Source organism: Carya illinoinensis, chromosome 15 (assembly GCF_018687715.1).
Source record: "Carya illinoinensis cultivar Pawnee chromosome 15, C.illinoinensisPawnee_v1, whole genome shotgun sequence".
Lineage (NCBI taxonomy): Eukaryota > Viridiplantae > Streptophyta > Magnoliopsida > Fagales > Juglandaceae > Carya > Carya illinoinensis.
In genome coordinates, this window is record NC_056766.1 from 5,923,435 (window position 1) to 5,949,802 (window position 26,368).

Below are 26,368 nucleotides of genomic sequence, written 5' to 3' on the forward strand. Positions count from 1 at the left end.
GGATAATGATACGTTTACACCCCTATACCACTCATTTACCACCCATCCTCACGTGGCTTTGTTTTTTTTTTTTTCTAACTCTGCTGCTGCCGGTTACTTTTTCCTTGCGTCAGACTGCTTTACTGCAGATGCTTTGGACTGAAATTTCTCTACAGTGAAGGATGTGATTTGGTCCAGCTGATTGAAACTATTCCTGTCAGAAACATGAATTATCTCGCGCCAAAACATCTCACTTTCAACCCTCTCCTCTACTCTCTCTCTCTCTCTCTCTCTCTCTCTCTCTCTAGTTCATCCAACGCTTTTATTTCTTTACGACGGGAACTGCATTCGTTTCCTGTTCTAAAAAATTTTTCCGTCCGTTTTCCGTGGGTTGCCACCGTCGAGCCCACCATTCGAATCCAGTCAACGTTGAGCCCACTCCTGAAGCCCAGACAACGTCAAGCCCACCCTCCAGCCCAAACATCGGGCCCACTTCCAGCCCACCCCTTCAGCCCAAACGTGAAGACCATCCGGTCAGATCCTCCACGACGCACCACTTACAGTGGGTATAACTTCTGTCTCACTTCCATCGTTACACCTCCTATGATATGAAAAAAAATTAGTTATTCGTGTAATGAAATTCTTAATTTTTGATTGTAATTAATTGAGTATTCACAATGAATTTTTTGATGTATTTTAGACTTCTATGAGTGAATTTAATCTGTTATTAAAATTTTAATTTTTACTTATGTAATCTGTTAAATATTTTTCATACTGAACCATATGTGTATTTGCCTCCAATATAAGTGAATTTAATTTATTATTGTAATTTTCCTTTTTACTTGTGTAATTAGTTGAATATTTTTCACAACAAACTCCACTAGTACAAGTGAATTTAACTTTTTGTAATTTTCATTTTTGCTTGGATTTGATTATCAGGTATTATGCCATGATTGGGGTAGGACAATCATTTTTGCCTACTTTGGTTTGCATAACTTCTTTAATAGTTTTAGATTCGAAAGTAAAATTTGATGATGAATAAAAAATATACACTATATTTGGAAGTTAAAAAAAAAAAAAAAAAAGACTATCATTTCTAAGATCTAGATATGCTATCATAAAAGGGATTTTATTATATAATTTTAGACATTTTAAATGCTTGCTAGTTGTGGTTTTGACCCATAAATAAAGTTAAACCAAAATAAATGGAAATGATAAATCCGAAATTTTGAATTTGCCTGCTATGAAGTTTAGTAGTGATATATACAAAAAAAATGCATTGGATGTACGATGTGTGTATGTATGTATGTCTTTATTTGTTATGTTATATCTATGTAGGGATGGAACCAAATATTGGAGACGAGGGTGTTGTTGAAGAGCCAAAGGAGGGAATGTCATTTTCATCAATTGAGGAAGTAAGGGCATATTACACGAGGTATGCAAAACAAGTTGGGTTTGGAGTGACAAAACGAAATTCTAAAACTGGAGCCGATGGGCAAATAAGGTATTTCACACTTGCTTGTGTCCGTCAAGGCACGTATGTTAGCAAAGCGTCGAATATTCTTAAACCGAGGCCAATGGAACATAACGGATGCAAGGCAAAGATCAATGCTATATTAGGTTCCGAGGGGAAGTTTCGTTTAACCCATGTTGTCCTTGAGCACAATCATGTTCTTAGTCCTGGAAAAGCAAGATATATTAGATGTCATAAGAGGTTGGATGAGTCGAGCAAAAGAAAACTAGAATATAATGATATGACTGTCATTCAATTGAGCAAGAACTACAATTCTTGTGTTGCTGAGGCAGGAGGATATGAGAATCTCACGTTTGGAGAGAGAGATGCGCGAAATTACATACGTGAGGTTAGATTACTTCGGCTTGGGTTAGGAGGCGCCGAAGCACTACAAAACTACTTCACTCGTATGCAGGCACAAAATGATGGTTTTTATTATATTATAGACGTTGATGATGAAACCAGATTGAGGAATGTGTTTTGGGCGGATGCCCGTAGTAGAGCTGCTTATGAATCGTTTGGTGATGTTATAACTTTTGACACGACGTACTTGACCAATTCATACAAAATGCCATTTGCTCCTTTTGTGGGAGTTAATCATCATGGTCAATCGATTTTATTTGGATGTGGCTTGATTTCTGGAGAGGATACGGACACGTTTGTATGGTTATTTGAGTCATGGCTTAAGTGCATGAATGGCCGAGCACCACAAGCCATAATAACAGATCAAGATAAAGCTATGCAAAATGCAATTGCAAGAGTGTTTCCAAAATCTCGACACCGATTTTGCTTGTGGCATATAATGAAAAAGGTTCCCGAAAAATTTGGAGCGTACAGTCAATATGATGACATCAAAAGTCAGCTGCACAGGTATTTGTTTTCCTTGATTATTTCTAGAATACTATGATATTTTGTTGTGGCATATTGTGGGTAATTGACCCATTGATCGTTGGATTGTTCACACAGGTGTGTTTATGACACGTTGAGTCGTGATGAATTCAACAAGTGTTGGCTGCAGCTTCTTGACAATTTTGATTTGCATGATCATTCATGGCTTGAATGGTTATATTCTGAGCGTCATCTATGGGTGCCAGCCTACGTCAAAAATGAATTTTGGGCAGGAATGTCATCTACTCAGCGAAGCGAGGGTATGAATGCATTTTTTGATGATTACGTAAATTCAAAGACAACGTTAAAGCAATTTGTAGATCAATATGATAATGCACTTAGACGCAAAATTGAAAATGAGCTTGCAGCTGACTTTAGTTCATTTCACACGCAAATTCCATGCATAACTTTTTATGGCATTGAGAGACAATTTCAAGCAAGTTATACGAATGCAAAATTTAAAGAAGTTCAAGAAGAGTTAAGAGGTTTGATTTATTGCTGTGCATCATTGATTCAGAGTGAAGGAGGGATTTTTATATACCATGTGGCTGATCAGGTCCAAGTTATAGATGGATTTAGAAAAAGTACAAAATATGTTGTTGAGTTTAATGAGATAGAGTGTGAAGCAAACTGCACATGTCAGTTGTTTGCTTTTAAAGGCATTTTGTGTAGACATGCCATTCGTGTATTGACACTCCATGATAAGGAAGAGTTGCCTGCAAAATACATACTTGATAGATGGAGGAAGGACCTGAAACGAGATTATACGCTTGTTCGAAGTAGCCGCGATGATCTGAGTTATAGTCCAAACGCATACCGAATGAATAAACTAAACAAGGCCTTTTATGAGATTTCTTCAATTGCAGGCACCTCAGATGATGGTTGTGCGAAGTTACTGACTCAATTAAGTAAGTTAAAGCTGGAGTGGGTTGAGGTTCAGCCTGTGTGTGATAATCGGTCTACTGAGTCATTAGGGGTGACAAAGAGATCTGACAAATTAAAAAGTCCAGTTGCTGCTCGTAGTAAAGGTAGGCCAGTTTCTAAAAGGAAACAATCATCAGCTGAGAAAGCGATTAATCGCTTGAAAGCAAGGAAGACTCAAAGGGCTCCGGTAAGTTAGGCAGTTTTTATATTTTGTGTTTCTAATTATATTTTCAAACCTATTTGGCATTAACTGCAATGTCTTGAAATTTTTAAAAGAAAAATAGGTCACACCTAGTCACAATCGCTGTCACAGACGTTAGCTCACCTTGTTTGCCAGAGCGTGATTTTCCTATAGCTTCTACTGCTCAATCGACTATGGTAGTATTGTTGATTTGTTCATTTGTTTTGTTTGAAGATATTTATTATCTGAGAATATTAATTTTGATTATCTTATCTTGCCTTGATAGGTACAACCGTCTTTACAGGTCTTAGACGATGAAGATTTAAATGTCGACATTCGTACGTATATTATATTAATTATATTAAAATTAAATTTTACTTAAAATAGCATAATCATTAGTGTAATAATATATTGCAGGTTTAGGACTGTAGGTCCATTCTTTAGGGCCATCTTGCAAGGAAGTTAATAAATTAAAATAGCCTAGCTGCTGTTTATGATGGAAGGTCGTGATATTTAAGATGTCTACGTGCAGGCTTTAGTTGTTAAGGTTCATTTTGCTGATTTTGGTGTAAATGCTAGTTGTATTATTTGCGATGTGGCAATTTTGTGCTCAACCTAGAAGATGGTTATTTGTGGTCTGCCTTGTATTCATTCTCAACAATTGATTTTTGTGCGAAATTTCAAGCTGCTGTAAATTAAACCAACTATATACTCATATGAAAGGTTGAGTTATACTGTGTTGTTACTAGCTTTGGAAGAGTTTCTCATCATAGTTCAGATGAGCTATACATTCATTTTGCCATGCCATCATTTCATTAGTCCTCCAATATATTGCAAACAATCTATAATAGTTTTTCTTAATATGGAATATTGCCAATAAAAAGCAAAATTGTCAAGATCGGATAACTCAAAATTATGTTTTCTAAGTGGGTTTGGAACAAGTTAAAATAATATTTATTGTTGTTCATATAAATATTTCAAAAAATTAGAATTAATACTTGTTTTCATCCTTCCAAATACAATAAGCATAATCCTCATCTCATTTTTGTCAAATACCATACATATTGAATTTGGCATCAAAGAGAAACTGTCAGGGCAAAAAAACAGAACAAGAGAATAAATACTACTTTTGTCAGTGAGACACACATCAAGCTAAAAAAACAAGGCCATACAGGCGTCACTAAGGAACTTGGATAACAAGGCCATATAGCCACTAGTAATCAAAGTCCAACATCATATACGATATTTTTGACAAAAAACCAGCAAAATATCAAAGATGGTTTGGACTTCATTTTGTGTGCTTCATTATGAATTTGTACTTGATGTCCTCTTCCTTCTATCTCCTTTATTGACCTGCAATCATTAATAGACTATCCTAATTAGCTGTATACTAAGTACATAGGTAATGAATAATGTCATTTATATTATGAGTTAATTTATCTATTGTCAAGGGCCTATTTGGTTTCACAATTTTTGAGAATTTTTTAACATTTGTTTTTATATTGGATTTTATAAAAGAGCAGATAAAATTTTAAATACTATTTAGTCCAAAATATGTTTCGTATTGAATTTTTGGGAGAGTGAAAAACTAAACATGCAACTAAAATTATATATTTTCCTTCCCTTTTATTTCTATTTGTTTCTTACTTTTTGTGCTAAATTTGCAATTCTCCAATCAAGTTGCATGCAGCTTATTAAAAATGCAAAAAAGCTCATGAAAAAAGGATGGATAGTGGCCAAAGCTAAATCAAATCTTACAAAAAAATTTAAAATTAAGTCACCATCCCAACAACACCCGAGAGCTTGGAACAACCACAACCCATCCCAATTCCAGAAATTAACTGCAAGCACCAATTAATTCTTTAGGCCTCGATTATTATCCAAAATCGTGCACCTTAATGCCTCAAAGACAACATCCAGTTACACATACAAGCTCGACCTTGAGATTTCAAGATACCCACTCCAAAATCTGGCTTAAGATTCATTTTAAAGCTCTCAAAAGTTTCAAACAAAAACCAAATACCAATGCTAATAATAAGCTCAATATACAACAAGAATAGCAATAATTTCATGGATAAGATTCGAGAGCGCCCAAGTCATAAACAAGCAGTACAGGATTGAATATTCAACATTATAACTGAAGAGAGAATACCCTTACAGCGATTGAAGTTTAAGTCAAAAGCTCTCTTGTTCTTCGCATCAATTAGAGAAACAAAAAGAGAGAGAGAGTCGAAGGGGAGGGAGAGAGAAGTATCCTTACCTTTGAAGGCGCCGTTGTCTGATGGCCACACCGCAAGAGTCGCGACTTGAAGGGGAGAGGACGCTGGGATGTTCGTTCTTAGCCTGCGTTAGTGAGAGCCCAACGAAAATGAAAATAAACCGTGGGAGATTTGAATTTCAAAATGAAATTTTATTCTATACGGCAGAAGTAGTCTGACACAAGCAAGAAAATCACATCATTACAAAGAGAAAATTTGTAAAAAGTAACCGGCAGCAACAGAGTTGAAAAAAAAAATAAACAAGACACGTGGAATGGGTGGTAAATGAGTGGTACAGGGGTGTAAACGTATCATTATCCATCCACCACAAGGAGGGTGTTTTCTCAAATAAAGTCCCACTAGCCATTCCCCCTAATTAAGCCTTATATGTTTGTTTTCTCAAATACATGCTATCTTAAAGAGCAGTAAAACTCTTCCTATAATTCAGAGAAGATGTTTCTCACACTCCAAAAATTATGTAAAATAACAAAGAGGGTGTCATGTGTAGGTGTGAAAGAGAGTCTTCCCAACCCACCTGCATGCATGTGGGCGATCTTGGTCATTCAACAGACCTACAGGTTTGTGGCAGAGCTGATTTGTTAGCTTGTTAATCAATGAAATATTTATAATTAAAAATCATAAAAATTTTCTTGAGGGGCCAAATTTTTTAATATACGACACATTCAAATTTAGAACTTATAAAACACACACACACACACATATATATGTGTGTGTGTGTGTGTGTGTCTATATATATAATTAGATTTCAATAATTTATAATTTATACGTAGAAATAAAATTCTAGAAATACATCTTAATATATGTTTCGGATTTTTGATGATAATGTTTCATGAAATAATATTAATCCATTATTATTTTTATAACGAAATATTTAAAATTTATTTACTTTATATAAACTATCAAGTGATCTTTGAGAATGTCATCTTTTATTCTAGTATGTAAGCTAGTTTATTAAGTTTCATGTAAATTTTATATATTTTCGTATCACATTAAGCATATAATACTATAATTCAGAATTTAAATAAGTTTTTTTTTGGCTTAGTGAAGTATAGAGGTTAAAAATTCTCAACTATTCTCTATATAAATTATCAACCTTAAATAGTTTTTGTTGTATTTTTACTTTAGATTCTATATTAATAACTCTAATTTGTATAATAAAAAAACTTTGGAATCCATATTAATAAGTTTATTATTTCTCATAAACTTAATTTTGATTTAATTTGGTGAGACCACACTCTTAAAAATAAATAATATATAGAAATTATATAAAATTATGAAATTATAGAAAAAAGATTAGAGAGATATTTTGAAGTATATTAAAATTTTATAAACTTTTATAGAACATATAGAGATTATAAATTTTTTTAGGGGTCATTTTTAATAAATATAAAATTATAATTAAAAATTAAGATATATTTTAATTTTTCAAAAAATTTTGGCCCAGAGAGAAGAGTTGTTGCAGAAGAGAGAGAGAGCCCACGGATAAGTTTAGGAATTAGGGGAGAATATAGAAACATGGGCCACCGGATAAAAAGTAGGGAAAGAAAAAGAAAAAAGGCAAAAAAAAAAAAAGACGAAAGAAGTGACCGTTGTGGAACATTTTAAACCTATTCAGTATTCACCGTGTGGAGCCTGTCGATCTTCAGCAGCAAGAAATCTCTTACAAAGATTTATAAGTCGTTCGGGCTCTTTTGCAAAAGTCTTGATAAACTCAGTCAAAGCATTTGTGCGTGCTTAATCTCTGGACAGAAATCTCCAACCTTTTTCTCCTCCAAGACCTCGATCTTAACAGCGACCATCATCTGCGCAATTTCTTCTATACATTTATTTATTTATACCATTATGGAACGATGGATTTGTTGAAAATGACATAGTTACAAGAGAGCAGGGAAAAGAGAGGTAGAGGGAAGAAGAAAAAGCTGGGGACCTTCGTTTCGTTCCATAGGGTCACGAAACGGGAGCGGAGACAAATACGCTTCTGGTACAGAGGTTTACTTGCATCTGATCAACCACCTCGATAACAGCGAAAAAGGAACAAATTATCTTTCATGTATTTAATTTATTTTTTTCAAGTTTTATTCTAAACTGACTATTATTATATTGATTTTTTTTAAATTTTTTAAAATGCTAAAAAAATATAAAAAAGAATGCTAATTTGGACGTTACTTTCAAGTTTTCAACAACTTATAAGAGGGAAAGAAGAAATGAATATTGATTTTATAAATAAACAATTAACTTCTTTGTATTAGAAAAGCATTTTCTGGGTTCGTCAATGCCCATTTTTGTTTTCCCCTATACTGGTTTTAACTCGGGGTGGGCTCCGACTCCGACGGAGTCGGAATAGACAATTCCGAACTCCGACTCCGACAGGAGTCAGAGGAAAATTTTTTTCCGACTCCGACTCCGATCGGAGGTCGGCATTCCGATCGGAGCCGGAGTCTAAACTCCGACTATATTTGGGCTTTGGCCCAATTCCGACTCCGAAAGCCCAATTCCGACTCCGAAGGCCCAACTACGAAGGTCCATACTTAATACTAGGCCCAACTACCTAAATAACATAAATACAAATGACATTGATTAAACAGTCATACGTTACACAACCAAATAGTAGTAAATTAGTAATTAAACAATAACAAAGTCTTGATTCTTGAACATAGAGAAAGGAAAAAAGTCTTGATTCTTGAAATTTAAACCAATAGCCACCACCATTCGGTATTCATTCTCATAATGTTTTATCTGCAAAATAATACATATGAAAATATTTTAAAAAAATATAGTATGAAATTATGAATTATGAAATTGTGAATAATTTTTTAAATGATTTAAAAATACTAATCTAGTACCTGAATAGCATCACCCATCCATGTACTTGTAACTCATCCACAATTATCACTCATCTGCAACTATGCTAGGGTTCACGAGTAGGTCTACAAAATCATAAAAATTAGAAGTTGAATAATTAAAACATAATAAATATTTAAATTATCATTTAAAAGCATATAAACTATAAATTTACCTGATTCAAGCCTATAGCTTTCGGGATCAATGATATCTACTCCAATGGGCATTTCACATAGCCAATTCTGTATACAAATGAGGGCCTCCACAGTTGAAGCTGATAATGAACTCCGATAAGCATCTAACACACGACCTCCAGTACTAAACGCCGACTCAGAGGCAACCGTAGTGATAGGAATAGCCAACAAATCTCGAGCTATTCGGGAAAGAATAGGAAACTTGGTGGAATGAACCTTCCACCAAGTTAATAACTGAAATGCATCACTAAGTGCCTCGACATCTTCCATCAAATAGCGTTCAACCTCAGATCTACACTGCATAATATTCCTCGATGCACGCCTTTGATGATATCGCTGCACCAATGGTGATGAAAGAGATGCAGTAGAAGCAGTGTAATCACCGGAAGATGTCGAACTGGTCGGGTGTGAGGAGCTATGGCTACCACTGGCTGGAGTAGGATGACTATTATTGTTGTAGTGGCCATATAAGTCATCAATATCCTTTCTCAGCTCTCGAATAAACTCTTCAGCCTTCTCTTCCCCAAGGATGTCAATAAAGAAAAATTGTATAATTTCCAACTTATATCAGGGGTCAAGGATTGCAGCCACAAGTAATAATCTATTTATCTTCACAATATCCCCCCAATATTTTTCATATTTTGATTTCATCCTCATAGCCGTAGCAAATAACAATCCCTCGCTATTACCATAATTCTGTTGCAAGTGATCATGAATTCTCGAAAGCTCGTCGAAGTACAAGTTCGCAGTACAATATTTGGATCCAGATATCCGCATAGTTGTATCATAAAATAACTTCAAAAAATCAACGAAACACTTCACACGATCCCAATCAACTGCATCCGGCGCACCGAGTCCCCTTCTCCCCCCAGTAGACTCCATCAAAGCATACCTCAGACCCCCATCCTCGACCTCCATTCGCTGGAATGCCCTTTCGTACTTCTGCGCCACCGCCAACATCATATATGTGGAGTTCCATTGAGTCGGAACGTCCAAGCACAACATAGCGGAACATGGAATCTGAAGTTGTTCTGCTATCGCCTTAAACTTACCAAGCCTTTGGGGGGAAGCCCTCACATATCTCACAATGTTGCGCACTTTGGTAATTGAATCATCAACCTCCTTCAACCCCTCTGAAACAATGAGGTTGATGATATGAGCGCAACATCGGACATGTATAAACTCGTGTCCACGAATGATATCTTCTTTTACCGTTGTATTTCTCTTAAACCACTCAATTGTAGTATCATTGGCACTAGCATTGTCAACTGTGATACAAAGGACTTTTTTAATTCCCCAGTCTTGAATACAATCATCCATCATTGCACCAATGGATACACCCTTGTGATCAACTATCTCTTTAAATCCAATTATCCGTTTGTGCAGTGTCCACTCACTGTCAATAAAGTGGGCTGTGATACACATGTAGCCCACATTTTGTATGGACGTCCATGTATCAGTGGTGAATGACACTCTCTGACCAGTCCGAGAAAACATCTCTTTCATTTCCGTCTTCTCCTTCAAATGCCTCTTTAAACAATCACGCATAACTGTATACCGTGAAGGCATGGGAAAAAGGCATCTCTTGTCAGTAATGATCATCTCTTGTCAACTGTGGTAAAAGGCATCTCATCAGTAATGATCATCTCTGCAAGTAAATTCCGCAACATCTTCTCACTATATTGAGGGATTATAAGCTTCTTAACATGTGATCCGCCAGCATCAGTTGCCATTTGAGTTTCGTAACTCAGCTTGGTTTGATCAGTGCCAGTGGCCGCCAATCCCTTCGCAATCTTATACCGCTGGCAACCGGTAAGATGTGCTATCAATACACTGGTGCCTTGTTTCTTCGAATGGCAACCACAAAGTTGCCCACAGTGGTTACATCTTGCTTGAGGGTTCACATTATCACCAGGAATTTTAGTGAAATGTTCCCATGTCCACGACCATTTTTTAGAAGGCCGTGGTGGTTGATCTTGCTCAATAGGCACATCTGTCATCTCCTCCTCTTCATTGAACATATCTTCATCTTCTCCTTCTATATCTACTGGGAGTCGACTGGATGCACAGGAAGTAGCTGCTCTAGATGCTAGTCTAGATGCAGCCCTAGATGGGGCTCTAGGGGTGGAAGTACATGCCGTCGTCGGGGTGGAAGCCTCCGCCGGTGCAGGATCACTGGCATTGTCTCCACAATCTCTACTTCTACTAGTAGTAGAATCCATACTATTTGAAATCAAAGAACCTGAAAAATTAAATTAAAAGCAGAAAGTTAGTTGCTAAAATAAAAAATGTAAATACTGTAAATAATACAAAATTAGAGCAAGTAAGTATATATGATAATGATATTAGAGCAAGTAAGTATATAGATTGCATATGTACAATATATAAAGTTTGGCCTATTAATTAACACACATACATATATATAGAATTATATATGATATATAAATATATAAAGTTTATTTATATGATATATAAATATATAAATATATGATAATAACCATGCACCAACTACCTAAGAGAAGTCCTAGCCCGAGAGAGAACATTAATATATATTTTAATATATATATAATCTATAACATCGTGGCATCATTTACCCTTTTGTTTAAGTGGGCCAACAGTTTCTATTTTTATTTTTTCCAATTGTACTTTGTATAGAATATACGTAGAGTGGACTTTACTATGCTGGAAAACTTGGTATGGACAGTGGAAAACAGAAAATCATTGGTCCAAACCCAGTTTCCCTCTTAATTTCTAGATTTTATGGTCCAACTTTCAAGCATGATGGTGTTGTTTGTTCCTCTTCCAGAAATGAATCTCCAATATTTTCTGCACATTTTGTTTAGGTTGTTATCCGAGAGGTATATATGTAGTTTTCATCAATGAGTAGCAACTCATATATCCTTAGCTGTTGAGAGTAAAACACTGAGGAAGTAGGCCTTGTTTACAAATTAGAAGCATAGGAGCATGTATCCAAATATACACCTATCTTGGAACTATCTTTTTTCTCTTTTATAGTTGTTCTTGAGCTGTTTCTGGCCAACAACTATAACTGAGCTCGTATTATTTACTTGGTTCATGACATAATATGCCTCATATTGTCCACCGATTGTCTTGCAAAGCCTTCTTGGATTTTTTATGTTCTTGAATAATTTGAGTTCATTAAAAAGGCTCATTTCAGGAGATCATTTGCATATTATATGAGGATTGACCCCAAAGGTACAACTGCCATTACAATCAGGCTTTAAAATGATGTAAAATAACATGATTGTTTTCAGGGACATTTTCACAAACACATTCCGTTCACTGCTCTAGATACAAACACCATGATAAAATTTAACACATATTCACACCATGATACAAACATATTTCTAATTTCCTATATTCTACACAATCCAAAATCAATAGCCATTACAGATTCACTATTTATAAATCCACAATCACAAATTGTTTACTAAAAGGCATGAATTTAAATCCCAAAACTTACCCGTTGATGACGGCGAGAACTGGGCAGCGTGAGTCCGTGACGACAGAAACCTGGTGGAGCTTTTGGGCCGTTAGGCGTGCGAGCCTACGACGGTGCGCCGTGAGCCGTGTGAGTGTCGACTGCCGAAAGTGTGAGTCTGTGAGTAGTGCGTACTGCGTAGCCTACTGCCTGAGACTTGGTCACTTGAGTGGTCCGAGAGTCACGAGACGGATGCATGAAGAAATGGCTCAAGAGGTATGGCCCTCACAGAGCAAAACGATGTCGTTCCTATTTAATTGGAACGGCGTCGTTTAAGATAGAAACATTAAACACAGATGCAAAACGACGTCGTTTTGCATCTGTGTAATTATTTAAAAAAAAACTTCGGAGTTCGGAGTTCGAAATTCGGAGCCACGTTTGGATCCGATTCCGACTCCGAATTCTGCTCAACTAAAAGAACCCCCTCCGATTTCCGACTCCGATTTCCGAAACTCCGACTCTGATGTAGTCGGAATTGGAGCGGAGGTCGGCCGGAGTCGGAAATTTCGGAAATCTGCCCACCCCTAGTTTTAACGCGCAATTGCTTGAAGGGAAAAGGAACTAAATCATGCATTTTTTTATTCCTAAGGAAAAGAAAAAACATTTGTTGTGTTAGCTAGCTTTAGGTGACTAAAGAGAATGCATGATTCTTAATTCTATATATGTATGTAAGTATTCTATTACCACATGTGAGATGCATGCATTCCAAAATAATGCTCATAAGATGGAGAAGAGAGAAAGACTTTAATAACAACCTATTTGTCATTTTTAATTCTAACTTAATACAAAGCATTGATTCCATGAATATTAGAATCGTACACCCATAGATCGATGAAATGAAATTGATGATCTGCGGCCTAGAAATACTTTGGCTTGAAGGGATCATAATAATTAGACCCAGTACTAAAAATATCAACACTAGAGGCAGCAGCTGTGGCTATGGTAACAATGAGCCACCCGACAGTGAGGATTTGAAGGCAAGTCCATCTTTTGCTCCATTTTGGTATCTTCTTTTGCACCATATACATCTCCACTGGGAAGTAAACTGCGATAGGCCAAAAGGCCAAAATCTGAACGAGTTTAAGCAGGTCGACGTAGATTGTTAGAAACATTGATAACACAGTGGTTGTGATCACAAAAAGTGTCCTCCAAACCAGTCGAAAGAGGTTGAGTTTGCAGCCGGTCGGGATTTTAATGTCTTTGGTGATGAATTCATTATCCGGGAATCTCTCTCCTAGGGCTTCCTCAACCATGGTCAAAATGGGTAGCAAATAGATCTGGTATCCTCCAGAAAATTGAATTACTATGGCAGCACTTGCTATCATGTCAAGCTGCCAATATGGTTTATAGAAGCCATGAAGGAGGAATACACGAGGAGATACGTTATTTCCAAAAGCAGCAAAAAGCAAGCAACCATGAAGCATGCAGACAAAGGTTGTGAGTATAAGGCTACGTCGAGTGGCCTTCTTCATGATTGTCTCGGCTTCTAATGGTGGGGATATATTTAACTGTGTCCTGTTTTACATGATTTGGTTAATTGGTTTATCAACATGATATTATTCATGGATTAAAAAAAAAAAAACCAAAGCTATGAATTCAATATATACTTTGGACATGAGATATTATATATACCATGGTCTCAATAAGGACGGCTGATAAATCGTATGCATGAGCTAAATCCCCGACTGCTCGGATGATCTTCAATATTTTTTGGGCTGGAGTCGTAGTGTTATTACCATCCGTCAATGGAAGTTCAGTATAATATATCCCATGCACACCTGGCAAGAAGATCAGAATTATCAATTTAAATGTACATATTAATATGCGCACATAGCTAATTAAGAAATCATTTATGGATATTGAAACTTATAAATTCTAAGAAAATGATATTAGCACAAAGATTTTGGTTATAAAATGAAAACTTTGAGGTGAAATGTCGTGCTTGACAAGTTCTTTGGGAGATCTTTCTGCAAGCTTTGGCCAATTGTGAGACATGTAGAAGTTGTCCAGTAAAATCTTCTGTTACTTCGATTTGTTATCCAATTTTAAATCAAACTCAACCCAAACCGGCCAATAACATATCAGTTCGGCTAAATTTTATTATAATTTGAATGTGTGAATGCATTGTTTTTACACTAACACCATGCAAGGTTCATTTTTACAGTCAGATTCCGATCGAAGTTTCGGCCATTTTCTTGTAATATAATTGAGCAAAACGTACAAAACTTGCACCTACGTACCTGCAAATTCATCAGAAATTTAGATTAAAAGTAGAAAAACATAATTTACTTGTACGTTATACGTACCTGCAACTTTAGCGATAGCAAGGCCAAGACCAATTCCTGAATAAAGTAGGAACATTATAAGACACAGAATGGAGAAACTCATGCGCAGCTGAGGAAACTTGGGAATTTGAAAGAGAATTATTTGACCAACGGCAAAAGCCATGAAATATGGCATGGGATTAACATAACATGCATGATCAGCTGCGTTGCGACATTTAGAGAGCCAGTACCTGATATCCCTGTTTGATAACAACCACTCAAATGTCCCATAATTAATTAGGCACTAAAGTAAAGGATTAATTAAGATACTGCATGTACACATGATTTCAAACCTAGCTACGTGCATCATCATTAGGGCTGCAAAAACAGTGTACTCGCTGGCTGCTGCAAGAAGGTTCAGGTACTGAATCACCAAGCATATCTTGACCTTTGCCCCATCTAGAAAGTAGTAAATTAAAACCATGAAAAGAAAAGAAAAAAATACTTCAACATCAAAGCTGCAATTAACAATGCATTGATCATGAACTTTGTTAATTTGTTTGGAAAACAAACTTACCCAAGTTGGATCGAATGGCATCCATGTAAGTATGGTTTCTCTTGGAAGTGACAGGTGAACGATAGCAGGCGCAGAGCAAAGCGGAGGTATAGAAAGTCACGAGGGAGAAGAAGATGATCACGGCTGGACCAGCAACCCATCCAAGTTGTGCAACGTTCCCTGGCAAGGACAGAAACAAAGGGCTAGCCACTATAGCCGTTGTTAAGAAAACACATGCACTCCAAACCGTCCCTGCAACGTCGAAAAGTGATATATTATATATATTAGGAAGAGCGAACACATTCGGCATGGACTAGTTTGAACAACAAACCAACCCATGACAGAAAATATTATTTCGAACACCGGCCTGTCTTAATTACCAGCTAGCTTTGGGAGGAGGCCGTCGTCGTCCACGGACTCAGAGTCGCTGCAGCGTCGTGGGAGCAGACCTTGGTCGGAAAGCTGGTTATTTGTGGCAATGTTCTGAATCTGATGCATCTTTATGGACTAGTGGTAACAGTACTGGCCGGTGGAAGTTATACTTTGGTTTTGAGAATGCAAGGGATAACATATACATATATATATAAAATCTAGAAGCTGGGATTATAACAATCATAGGCGGACTTTGGGGCTGTCTATATGGGAGAGAGCAAGATCAATTGGAGGGTTTTGAACACATATGTGGAATCTTAACCCACTGTTTGTCGGGGAATTTCCCTGTTCACACTATCTATCTGATGCAAGGGACATACCTTCTTCTAAAGGACAATTTATGGCGGCAGAAATGATTTGTGCAGTCGGGAAATGCAGTCGGCGTGCAGTCGACTGTAAAAAAAAAATTAATACAGGACCTATATGAAAAAAAAAAAATTATTTTTATAGCTTTTTATAATTCATGCAGGTCCCCCTGAATATAAAATAATTTTTTTATAATTTTTTTTTATTCATTCCGTACAGCCGACTGCACGCCGACTGCATTTCCCGACTGCGTGTAGCAAAGCCCTTATGGCGGTGGGCATTTAAATGATTATGTAAATTGCAGAACCAGCAATTTTTTTTTGAGGGGGACAGATTTTTTAAAGTCCGACGCAATAAAATTCAAAATTTATAAAAACATAGATATATAATTAAATTTCGATGATTTACAATTTACATATAAAAATAAAATTTTGAAAATACAATATCTTAATATATATTTTAGATTTTTGACAATAATGTCTCGTAAAATAATATTCATCGATTATTATTTTTATAATGAAATATTTAGAATTTATTTATTTCATATAAACTATCAAGTGATGTTTAAGAATATCATCTTTCATTCTAATATATAAGCCAGTTTATTAAATTTTATGTAAACTTTAGATATTTTCGTGTCACATTAAGCATATAATACTATAATATAGACTTTAAATAAGTTTTTTCTTACTCAATGAATTCTAGAGAATAAAACCTTTCAACTATTTTTTCATATAGATCACCAATCTTAAATGATTTTTATTATATTCTTATTCTGGATTTTATATTAAGAAGCATTATATTATATAATAAAAAACTTTGGGATCTATATTAATAAATTTATTATTTCTCTTAAATTTAGTTTTGATTTAATTTTGGTGAAACCACACTCTTGAAAATAAATAATATATAAAAATTATATAAAATTCTGAGATTATAAGAAAAAAATTGGAGAGATATTTCTAAGTATATTGAAATTTTAAAAATTTTTTTAGAGCATATGGAGATTATAAATTTTTTTGGAGGTGGGGCTATTTTTTATATTTATAAAATTATGATTAAAAATTAGGGTATATTTTGATTTTTTTAAAAATTTTGTTACATGTAGGTCTGCCTTTTAACCAGCTTTACACAGTACATGATGGTTACTAAATTTTATTAGGAAAAATATAGTTGCAAGCATAATTGTGTACTAATTTGTGTACCAATGTGATGTGATTGGTTAAAAAGTAGATTTTATTAAAAATACTATTAATTTAAATTTTAAGTATGAATGAATCAGTATTAGTATACAGATTAGTATGCAACCGTGCTTGTATGTAGCAAAACTCATTTTATTAATGTACCCTTTTACTTTTAGGTTGGAAACTAAAAGTGGTCAATTACGATTACTAATTATCATGCTTTTACATCTTTTTATTGTCTTCTGGGCTGGCATCTCATGATGCTTTGCCAATAAATTCAAATAATAAAATTTAGCAATCATGCTTACATCCTTTTATTAGCCATATATATGAGGTAAAATGCCAACCCATCCTTCAAAAGAACCAATTAAGGTTTCATCTCTACAATAACCATAAGCTTTTTCATTTGCCTGGACAAAAATGGCATCACTTTGATTACTAATTGACTATTTGTATTAATGTATTTCGAATTATTTATGCCGAATTCTTGAATTATAATTCGAAAAAAATTGCATAAGTATGGTAATGCTTCTAGAAATAAGCATATGGCAACAAGGTGTACGTTCATACTTCATTAATGACTTTTTAATGACAAATTAACTTTGCAAGGTGTTCATATTTAGGGGCAAGGCAATTCATCATGATCATGGCCCATTAATGACTTTTTATGAACATGGTGGAAGGGATCAGACACGGACTTCAAGTTTACAAAAGACCTTGTGGTGGGAAAGACACCATTGACAAGAATTAAAATCCTAAAGGAGCATTACTAGCTAGCAACTACTAACACAATTAACAGTAGCAATTTCCTGGACAAGACTACAATCTATATAGCTAACGTCCAAACCTGTATAATGATTTACAAGTTCATGACACTACAAGCAAGTACTGGTTCGATCAAAATTTATCCTGCAAAGCACAATATATATATATATATATAGTAGTTGCCGAGCCTTCTAGCAAATGGGTTTTATGTATTAAAGTACTTTATCTCAAATAAACAAAAAAGTACATTTGATTTTGTTGCTTTTTTTCAAATTTCATTTTCTAAATAATGCGAAATGTAGTTGTAATTTTAAAAAGATGTTAATAAGCAAAAATATTCATATAACTTGAAAATAATTACAACTTTCAAATTTTTAAGAATATAGTCGTATTCTTTAAAAATCAAATGATTTTTTTATGTTATTTCTATATCAAAAAGTACATTCTTAAAATTGTTACCAACCAAATATAATATGTAATAATGTTTTAAATATATAGTTACCACATAATAAATAAATTTTTAATAATAAAACTTATTTTTATAAATTATAAACTATAAACATTAAATTATAAACTACATTTCCGATCACACTCCCAAATACTCACTTTATTTACGCGTAAATTAAGTCATACATAATCAGAACAATTGTGAGAAAAGTGGTTTTTTATTTGTGGCGTCAGCCGCCAAGTTTGATCACTAGGCAAATAGTTACTAGGAGAAATAAATTAACGGGAAGGACTAAGTAGCTTTGGCTTCTGGTTTTTTATTTCCTTTTGAATAAGAAAAGTGCAACCATCCATTCTTCTCCATTATTAAACCACAAGGCTGGAAGGAATATTTGGAGCCTCGAACAAGAAAGCTCATGTACTAAAGGTCCAAGTCTAAGATGCCAGGGCTGAGCTAATAGGCCTTTGAGTAGATCTTATTGATATACATTATAAATAATGGGAATAGATAGGGGTCCGACTAATTAAGAAGACGGTTACTCTAGTTTATAATACGGAGGGTCTTTAAAATAGACTTACTTCAGAGGTCAGTCGTTACCACCATCATCACGCTCCTATAAATAACACATAAAGGTACTATATCTACACATTCATTCATATATGTATATTAAGATTACTTCTCCCTAACTTAGGCATCGGAGTTCCACTAGGCATCTAGTGGCGCTCTCTCATTTAATTGTAGGTTATCCATACTGTTGGTGATGTTAAACGCGTCCTTAACACAACCCATGACAGAAAATATTATTTTGAACACTCGCTTGCCTTAATTACCTACTTGCTTTGGGATGCAGGCATCATCGTTGACAGACTCAAAGTCACTGCAGTCTTGTGACAGCAGATCTTCATCGGAAAGCTAGTATTTATGTCAGTGCTCTAAATTTGATGCATCTTTATGGATTGCATATATGGTATTCAAAATGCTTCATGAACATAAACAAGAATGAGTTTATATAACATCTATGATGGATTTTTATGTTTCATATACAAAAACTTATATGAAATCATGACCAAAGTGATTGGGAACAGCTCAATATAGAACTCTAGCGATTTTGGGAATTCTAGAACATCCAATTTGTGTGTTCATGGGCATAAACAAGAATGTGAGAGAGAGAGTGTGTGTGTGTGTGTGTGTGTGAGAGAGAGAGAGAGAGAGAGAGAGAGAGAGAGAGAGAGAGAGAGAGAGAGTAACTTTAGCACCATCACATGGGTTCTGATCATGATTGGGAGCTTGAGTTCCCATGGTTGTGTTCACTACAGATAATTGCAGAAACCTGACTGATAAAAATATTGAAGAAAGTTGTGTGGATACAGTAATATGAAAAAATAAATATGACTTTGATGTGTGTAGAACATTATCTTTAAGGTGATAATTGCCCTCACCTGAACGAGTTTGCGATCGGGTTACAAACAATTCACATTTAAGATACAACAAATTCACCAATTGTAGATAATAACTATGAAGTTTTTCCTTCAAAGTTTCTCTACAAAATTGTGGAAATGACTGAAAATATGAGAGAATAGAATGAATAAATTTGTGGGTCGCATCCTCTATTTATAGAGAATGAAGTGACACAATGTAAAAAATCATAACTCTTAACTTATGACTTTCAACTAGTAGTTATAGTTTAAATGTCATGTTGTTTCATTTAGAGACCAAATGATGTTTGGTCAAGTGGTTAGACACCACATTTGCCCAAGAAAGGTTAGGGGTTTGAAACACACTTATTTTTCAATTGAATTAATTTTGAAACATTGTACCCATTCAAGTGGGTCTTCACACGGACTGGTTCGGCCCATGCATGGTGCCTCTTTGGGCTTGGCCCATGCACCCCTTGGGCTATTCTATAGCCTTATTAAAATTAAAGCATCAAAGTGTAGCCATGTGATTTGAACCCATACCCTCTCATTTGAATCTTCAGTCAAATACTGATATTCTCGTGCATACAAGAAGGTATCTCTCAACTTAAACCTTCAATTAGTGTAAGTATTTCAAATTCTTAACAAAGTCAATGGTGGTCTAGGTTTAAACTAAGACTCTATATGTTAAGAACGGAAATACCACACACATGATTCCATCCAATTTTAGCGAGATAACTCACCAATTATTTGCAACGTGCTCCATCTTGGCATTCACGAACATTTACAAAAGTAAACTTTAAACTTTTACTTGAAGTTATACCCACATCTTATGTTCACATAGGTAAAGTTCCTTTTATGTCTCTGTTATTTTAGACACTAATTCAACCATTGAACTTTATTAAGAGTATAAAAAATAGGTTTCAAACCCATTCAATTAGATGTACTATTCACAAAATCTCTCGATAGTCCATTTGTGAAAGGATCTGGATTGTTCCAAAATATGCTTTTTAAGGACAAAATTCAAATTTCGTTCCAAAAAATTGAAGTATGTTGTTATCCGTTTGAACAAAATATATTGGGATGAAAAATTTGTCCATAATAAATTTTGGTTGGAGAGAGGTGTGCAAGACTATTAATGAGCTTATGTGTAATGCATTGCATAAATATAAGGCCAAATGTCATAAGGATTATAATAAGTTCGAAAACAAGGACGACGCACACCAAAATCTTTTTCAGGATGTCCGACTTTCAATTGAAAGAAACTTTGTGATATGTTTGAGGATATATATTTTTTAAATGATGCTTATCCCACATACAAAAAGTCACCGATGGTGGCTACCATTTTTTTTTTTTTAGTGATTAAGAAAGTATTTTTAAATATTAATGTTGTGAAATTTCTTTTAAAAAACAATTTAACAATATAAAAAGGTGAAAAAAAGCAAATATATAGATATGAATAACCTATTTGGTGGCCACCATTGGTAGCTTTTGTCTTTGGCTGTAACATGATACTTTTTTTTTCTATCTTTTAAGAATGGAGATGGCAGGCTGCCCAGCGTTTACCGTTGGGTGTATATCTAATACAAATTTATATTTTTTTTTCCTATCATTTTCTTTGAAGTATTTTTTAACATTCTTTGTTATTAAAAAAAAGTTAAAAAATATATAACTTCCTTAATAATTACTTTATTTATCATTAAATAAAAAAATAAAATTAAAAAAATTAAAACACTCGAACGACTTTAAGGGGTTAAGTATCATTTTCCTTTTTTTCATTTCCTACCCACCCGTAAGTAACATATTTATACAAAATAATACAACACATGTCATCACCTAATCGTGAGTCCAATTTAGTTTTGGTCTAAATTTGGTCCAATCGAATTTCAATATTATATATAGATATTTATGAATTAGAATCATTTATTGCAGTACTTGTTCCTTTTTTAAAAATATCTGCCCAAATCTCTTAGTTATCTATTTTAGTTTTCTTGGTCGAATGAAAAGACCGATCTTTTACTTTCCTTGTTATTTTCTTTTTCTTACGCATCTTGCAATCCTGTATTTCTAACAAATGGTAACCTATAATATTGCTAATTAAGGAACCTTATTTTGGCATGTTTATCGTCCCAATGCTTTGAATAAGGTTATGTCATGCTTGTTTAGTTCTTTTTTTATTATTATTATAAGATTAATAGGTAGAAGTCTTTTTTATTATGTCATGTTTAATTTAATTTATCAGATTATAAAATTAATTTTAATAAATTTTATAAAATTATATCAATTTATAAATTTAATTTAAGTAAATTTACGTGGTTGTGTCAATTCTTTATCAAAAATGAGTTATTTACAACGACAAAAAAACAAAGCATCGCGCTGATAGTACCTATAATCTACAATCAAGTACTTCGTCCTAGGTACCCTAGGAAAGCTTCCTATGAACTGCTACGATCCACTACAGTCAGAAATAATCGTAGAAAGTAAAACAAAAAGTGCAAAATGCAGAAAAGGCTGACCAACAAAACAAGAGTGCACGTAGCACTCAAGAATTTTTATATCAATTTTGCAGAAAAATGAAAATATTTGTGCATGTTTTTGTACCACACATGACATAAAACCATATTTCCAGTTAATAACAACGCCTCATGAGACTCAACATTCTCATCTATCAAGACTGACGAGCCAAAGCTCAACATTATGAACTACCAACCTCCTTCTTCGAGTTGGTCCTTGGAAAGAATCTTAAATATAGGTAATTTTGTGGGCACCATAGTTTTCAATCTTGTTGGGTTCCTGTATGTATCTGGATATCAAGGGTTATGTTTAGCATAAATCTTGTTTTCAATATTGTTTTGTGCAGTTGTTGCTACTTCTCTGACAAGTCAAAAACTGGGCCACTTTTTTGAGTAGGACATAAATGAAGATGAGTGGATTACTAGATACTTCTTTACTGGAGGAACAATGCCTTCAGCAAATCTGCTTCTTTACTAGATACCTCTTCTCTCGGCAGTTCTTTTTCTTTCCCCCAACTCCATTTTTGACAGCACCCATTTGCTAGAAGGGCTGGGCACCTGCTATATATTGTACTTTGCAGGATAAATTTTGATCGAACTACATGCATGCTTGTTGTGTCATGAATTTGTAAATCATTATACAGGTTTGGTTAGATTTTATTCTTGTCCAGGAACTGTTAATTGTGTTAGTAGTTGCTAGTAATGCTCCTTTAGGATTTTAATTCTTGTCGACGGTGTCTTTCCCACCACAAGGTCTTTTTAACTTGAAGTCCGTACGTGTCTGATCCCTTCCACGAGTTGGAAGTGCATGACTGACCATATGTACGTAGTTGGCAGTTAGAGCTGCATCTCTGTGTCACATCCGGTGACTTCGATCATTTGTAATCATCTATGGCCCGATTGGAGCTCTCTGTCTGCGTTCCATTGTGACAAGCCCTGAAGTTGTCTAGCAAAGTTTGTGCATAAAAAGTCCTTGGACCATGATCATGATGAATTGCCATGCCCCCTTTAAATGAAGTATGAACACCTTGTTGCCATTCTAATTTCTAGAAGCATTACCATACTTTAGCAATTTTTTTCGGATTATAATTCAAGAATTCAGCATAATTTCACAATACAATGACAGTCAATTAGTAATCAAGGTGATGCCTTTTTTGTCCAGGCAAATGAACAAGCTAATGGATATTGTAGAGATGAAAGATCAAGATATGAAACCTTGGTTCTTTTGAAGGGTGTGGGTTGGCATTGGTTTCTGCTGTCGGGTTTTCCATAAAAGTCAATGAAGCCTTTCATTCAACATTATGTTGTATAATGTCGAGGTTTGTTCTGAGGAACTCTTTTGATCATGAACCAACTCTTTTTCATTTCCATCATTGATTGCAAGCCAATTCTGCATACTCATCCTGTTTATAAACCAGAGACTGACCAACTACATTTAAACGTTAGTTGGGGTTCCCCTCTCTAATGATCATGTGTTATCGTGTTATGTTCCAAAATCACTTCAATAATGCGTTTTGATGAGTGGTAGAATGATTTCAAAATCCCTATTTGATCTGCCCAGGTTCCACATGTTCCAGAGGAAAAGTTTGCATCATTATACTGAGTCTATATATATGCTATTTGCAGAAGTAGATCGCTTTTGGAAGTTCTCATCATGTCAGCGTGGTAGGATGTTATTCCATCACGCTTCAATGTGGGTTTCGCCACTTTGCCTGAAATTATTAAGAGTGGAATGCATTTTTTTTAAAAAAAATATAAAATAAAGTCCTGGCGGAGAAAAAGAAAAAGGAATGCTACAAAAAGTCTCTAAAGTGGAGGTGCAATATGTGACACAATTTATGAATTCAACACGATTACAACATGAAATTACAAGTTTAAATTTTATGTTAACGAGTTCGGACCAAAATGGATTGACCCGTTAAAACATTATTTATAAATAGGTCAACCTACTTACACGAAATCAACTCATTTTGACTAATTTAGAATTTATTTTAAAATTAAAATTTTATTATTGTTAAGTTATAGTATTGGTATTTCTCATTATGTTTATTTTTTATTGTTTTTATTGTTGGCACTATAATTTTCGACCTATGCTTATATTTGTTATTGTATGAATTGTAATATTGGTTTTATTATATGTTAAAATTTGAAAAATATTGATATATATATATATATATTTTTAAAATATTGTGATTATTAATAAATATAGATTTTAACTTTTATGTAAAATTATGTTAATTAGGTCAAATGAGTTATACGTTTTAGTTCAACTCATTTACATGAAACAAACGGGTTTAAATGAGTCATATTGTGTTAACATATTTCTACTTAATTATTAAATGGGTCAAAACGGGTGACACGACATGACCTGTAATTTAAATAGGTTGAGTTAGGGTTTGAAAGTTTAACACGTTTAGTTTAATAGGTTGGGTTCAGGTTGACATATATAATCGAATATTTATGACTTGACACAATACGAACATGATTCGAAAATACAATTTGCCACCCCTACTCTGAATCACCATTTTCCCTCATTTTTCTTTTATCATGTGTGGGGGCAAGGAATTCCAAATGGGGGCAAAGGGTAGGAGGGAAAAGGAAAGAGTTTTCTTTCCCATTTTTTGAGTGGGGAGGGCTGAGGTTGGATTGTTTTCAATTCTTTCAAGTTGGATGATTTTTGCAGTTTTATAAAAAGTTAGAAAAGTAGTGAATTCTATCGATGATTTGTTTGAAAGTGATTGAGGTAAACTTGACATCCAAACTGAGCCTAAGAGTTTAGATACTAATATATATATATATATACACTAATAGTATTAAAATCTGAATATCGGATCGGAACGGGTAAAATTGAAAGTATCAGTTTAAGAGGATAACTAGTGCGTAATTGATTTTTGAAAAATATAAAATCGATACATACCGGTTCAGTCATAAATTTTGTCCAAAACTAAACCAGTTACACCCCTAACCTAAGAGTGGTGTCTTTAAATTTTTAAAGATAAGCGTAGACTTTACAAATAGAATAGAAATTGATAACTCACATGTTCTTTTTGAAAAAAAAAAAAATTCCATTTTCAAGAAGGTGTGTAGAGCATGGTTAATAAATGTTTACATGACAAAATTTCATTTAAAAGAAAAATTTTAAGATCTAAATTTTTATCGAATCTTATTATTTAAATAATATAAATGGTGTTACTTACACTGATTTCAAAATAAAATATATTTTTATGAGTAATGCTACATACAGTCGTGTAATTACAGATGCCGCGCAATCGCTTTGAAAAAGAGTGGAGTCCACGATTAAAAAGTTAGTTTTTTTTTTCATGTGAGTCTCATATTAATTCATTTTTTTCAAAACGACTGCATGCCGCTTGTACAACTACGACTGCAAATATCATTTCTCTTTCAACAAATCGGCAATAAAAGAAACCCTACGACTGGCCGTATGCTGGGACGCTAGGCGTATCGTTAGTGTAATTTTTTTTAAATATTCTTAATTATTGAATTTAAAAAAATATATATATAATTTTATTTATAGTCAATTCTTTAATTATTAAATAAAAATTAAAAATTAAAGTATTCGAGTAAGAATTTTTTAAACGATAACATTACAGAAATTAAGTAGATTTTTTATACCAAAGGATATTTCTGCTGATAATTGGGAAGGAATCATTGGCATGGTTACTCGTCATTATAAAATATTTTCGAAGTAGAAGAATTCAATTTATCTTTCATGATGGCGATCCCAAAAATCAAGAAAAGAAAGAGAGAAGGCCCACGAGCTTTTGTCTTTTAGAATAAGCCTTTTTCAGCACATTTCGCTCGCAGAGAATCTCGACCATGACCGCACTCATTCGTTGTTTTTTTTATTTTTTTAATGGGACTTGGATTTTTCCTGCGTTAGATCGAGTATGACCACGAGCTGCTGCTTTCCCATCATGCTTTTGGATTTTCCAGCCTTTTCCCTTTTCACGAAGATTATGTAAAATGATTTTTGATTTTTTTAAAGAATAAATATAAAAATTGATAAACAATATCACCTCATTATATATATAATGAGATGAAAAGTGAGAATTGAGTGTGATATAGAAAATATTTTTTTAATTAAAAAGAAAAAAAAAATTATTTTTTTAATTTTCTCAAACTTTTACACAAAAACTTTTTAAGTATCAAAATAATAATAATAA

At 34.1% G+C, this 26,368-nt stretch overlaps 2 protein-coding genes and 2 long non-coding RNA genes across 4 annotated transcripts; 1 reads left to right on the forward strand and 3 right to left on the reverse strand.

Moving 5' to 3' along the window:
• Positions 1 to 1,733: 1,733 nt before the first annotated feature.
• LOC122296589 (protein FAR1-RELATED SEQUENCE 5-like) lies at positions 1,734 to 3,500 on the forward strand. The gene is made up of 2 exons (XM_043106392.1): positions 1,734 to 2,362; positions 2,459 to 3,500. Exons 1-2 carry the CDS (start codon positions 1,734 to 1,736, stop codon positions 3,498 to 3,500), a joined length of 1,671 nt encoding a protein of 556 aa, XP_042962326.1.
• Positions 3,501 to 4,502: 1,002 nt separating this feature from the next.
• LOC122297705 lies at positions 4,503 to 6,064 on the reverse strand. Its single transcript, XR_006238860.1, has 2 exons — positions 5,746 to 6,064; positions 4,503 to 4,838 (listed from the first exon to the last, which is right to left on the reverse strand). It is a non-coding gene; the product is annotated as an uncharacterized LOC122297705 (long non-coding RNA).
• A 2,400-nt stretch (positions 6,065 to 8,464) lies between these two features.
• On the reverse strand, positions 8,465 to 8,851 carry LOC122295437. Its single transcript, XR_006238077.1, has 3 exons — positions 8,781 to 8,851; positions 8,608 to 8,691; positions 8,465 to 8,500 (listed from the first exon to the last, which is right to left on the reverse strand). It is a non-coding gene; the product is annotated as an uncharacterized LOC122295437 (long non-coding RNA).
• Positions 8,852 to 13,158: 4,307 nt separating this feature from the next.
• Positions 13,159 to 15,619, reverse strand: LOC122296590 (amino acid permease 3-like). Its single transcript, XM_043106393.1, has 8 exons — positions 15,502 to 15,619; positions 15,143 to 15,301; positions 14,927 to 15,024; positions 14,817 to 14,825; positions 14,608 to 14,643; positions 14,442 to 14,541; positions 13,934 to 14,079; positions 13,159 to 13,809 (listed from the first exon to the last, which is right to left on the reverse strand). Exons 1-8 carry the CDS (start codon positions 15,617 to 15,619, stop codon positions 13,159 to 13,161), a joined length of 1,317 nt encoding a protein of 438 aa, XP_042962327.1.
• Between the last annotated feature and the right edge of the window lie 10,749 nt (positions 15,620 to 26,368).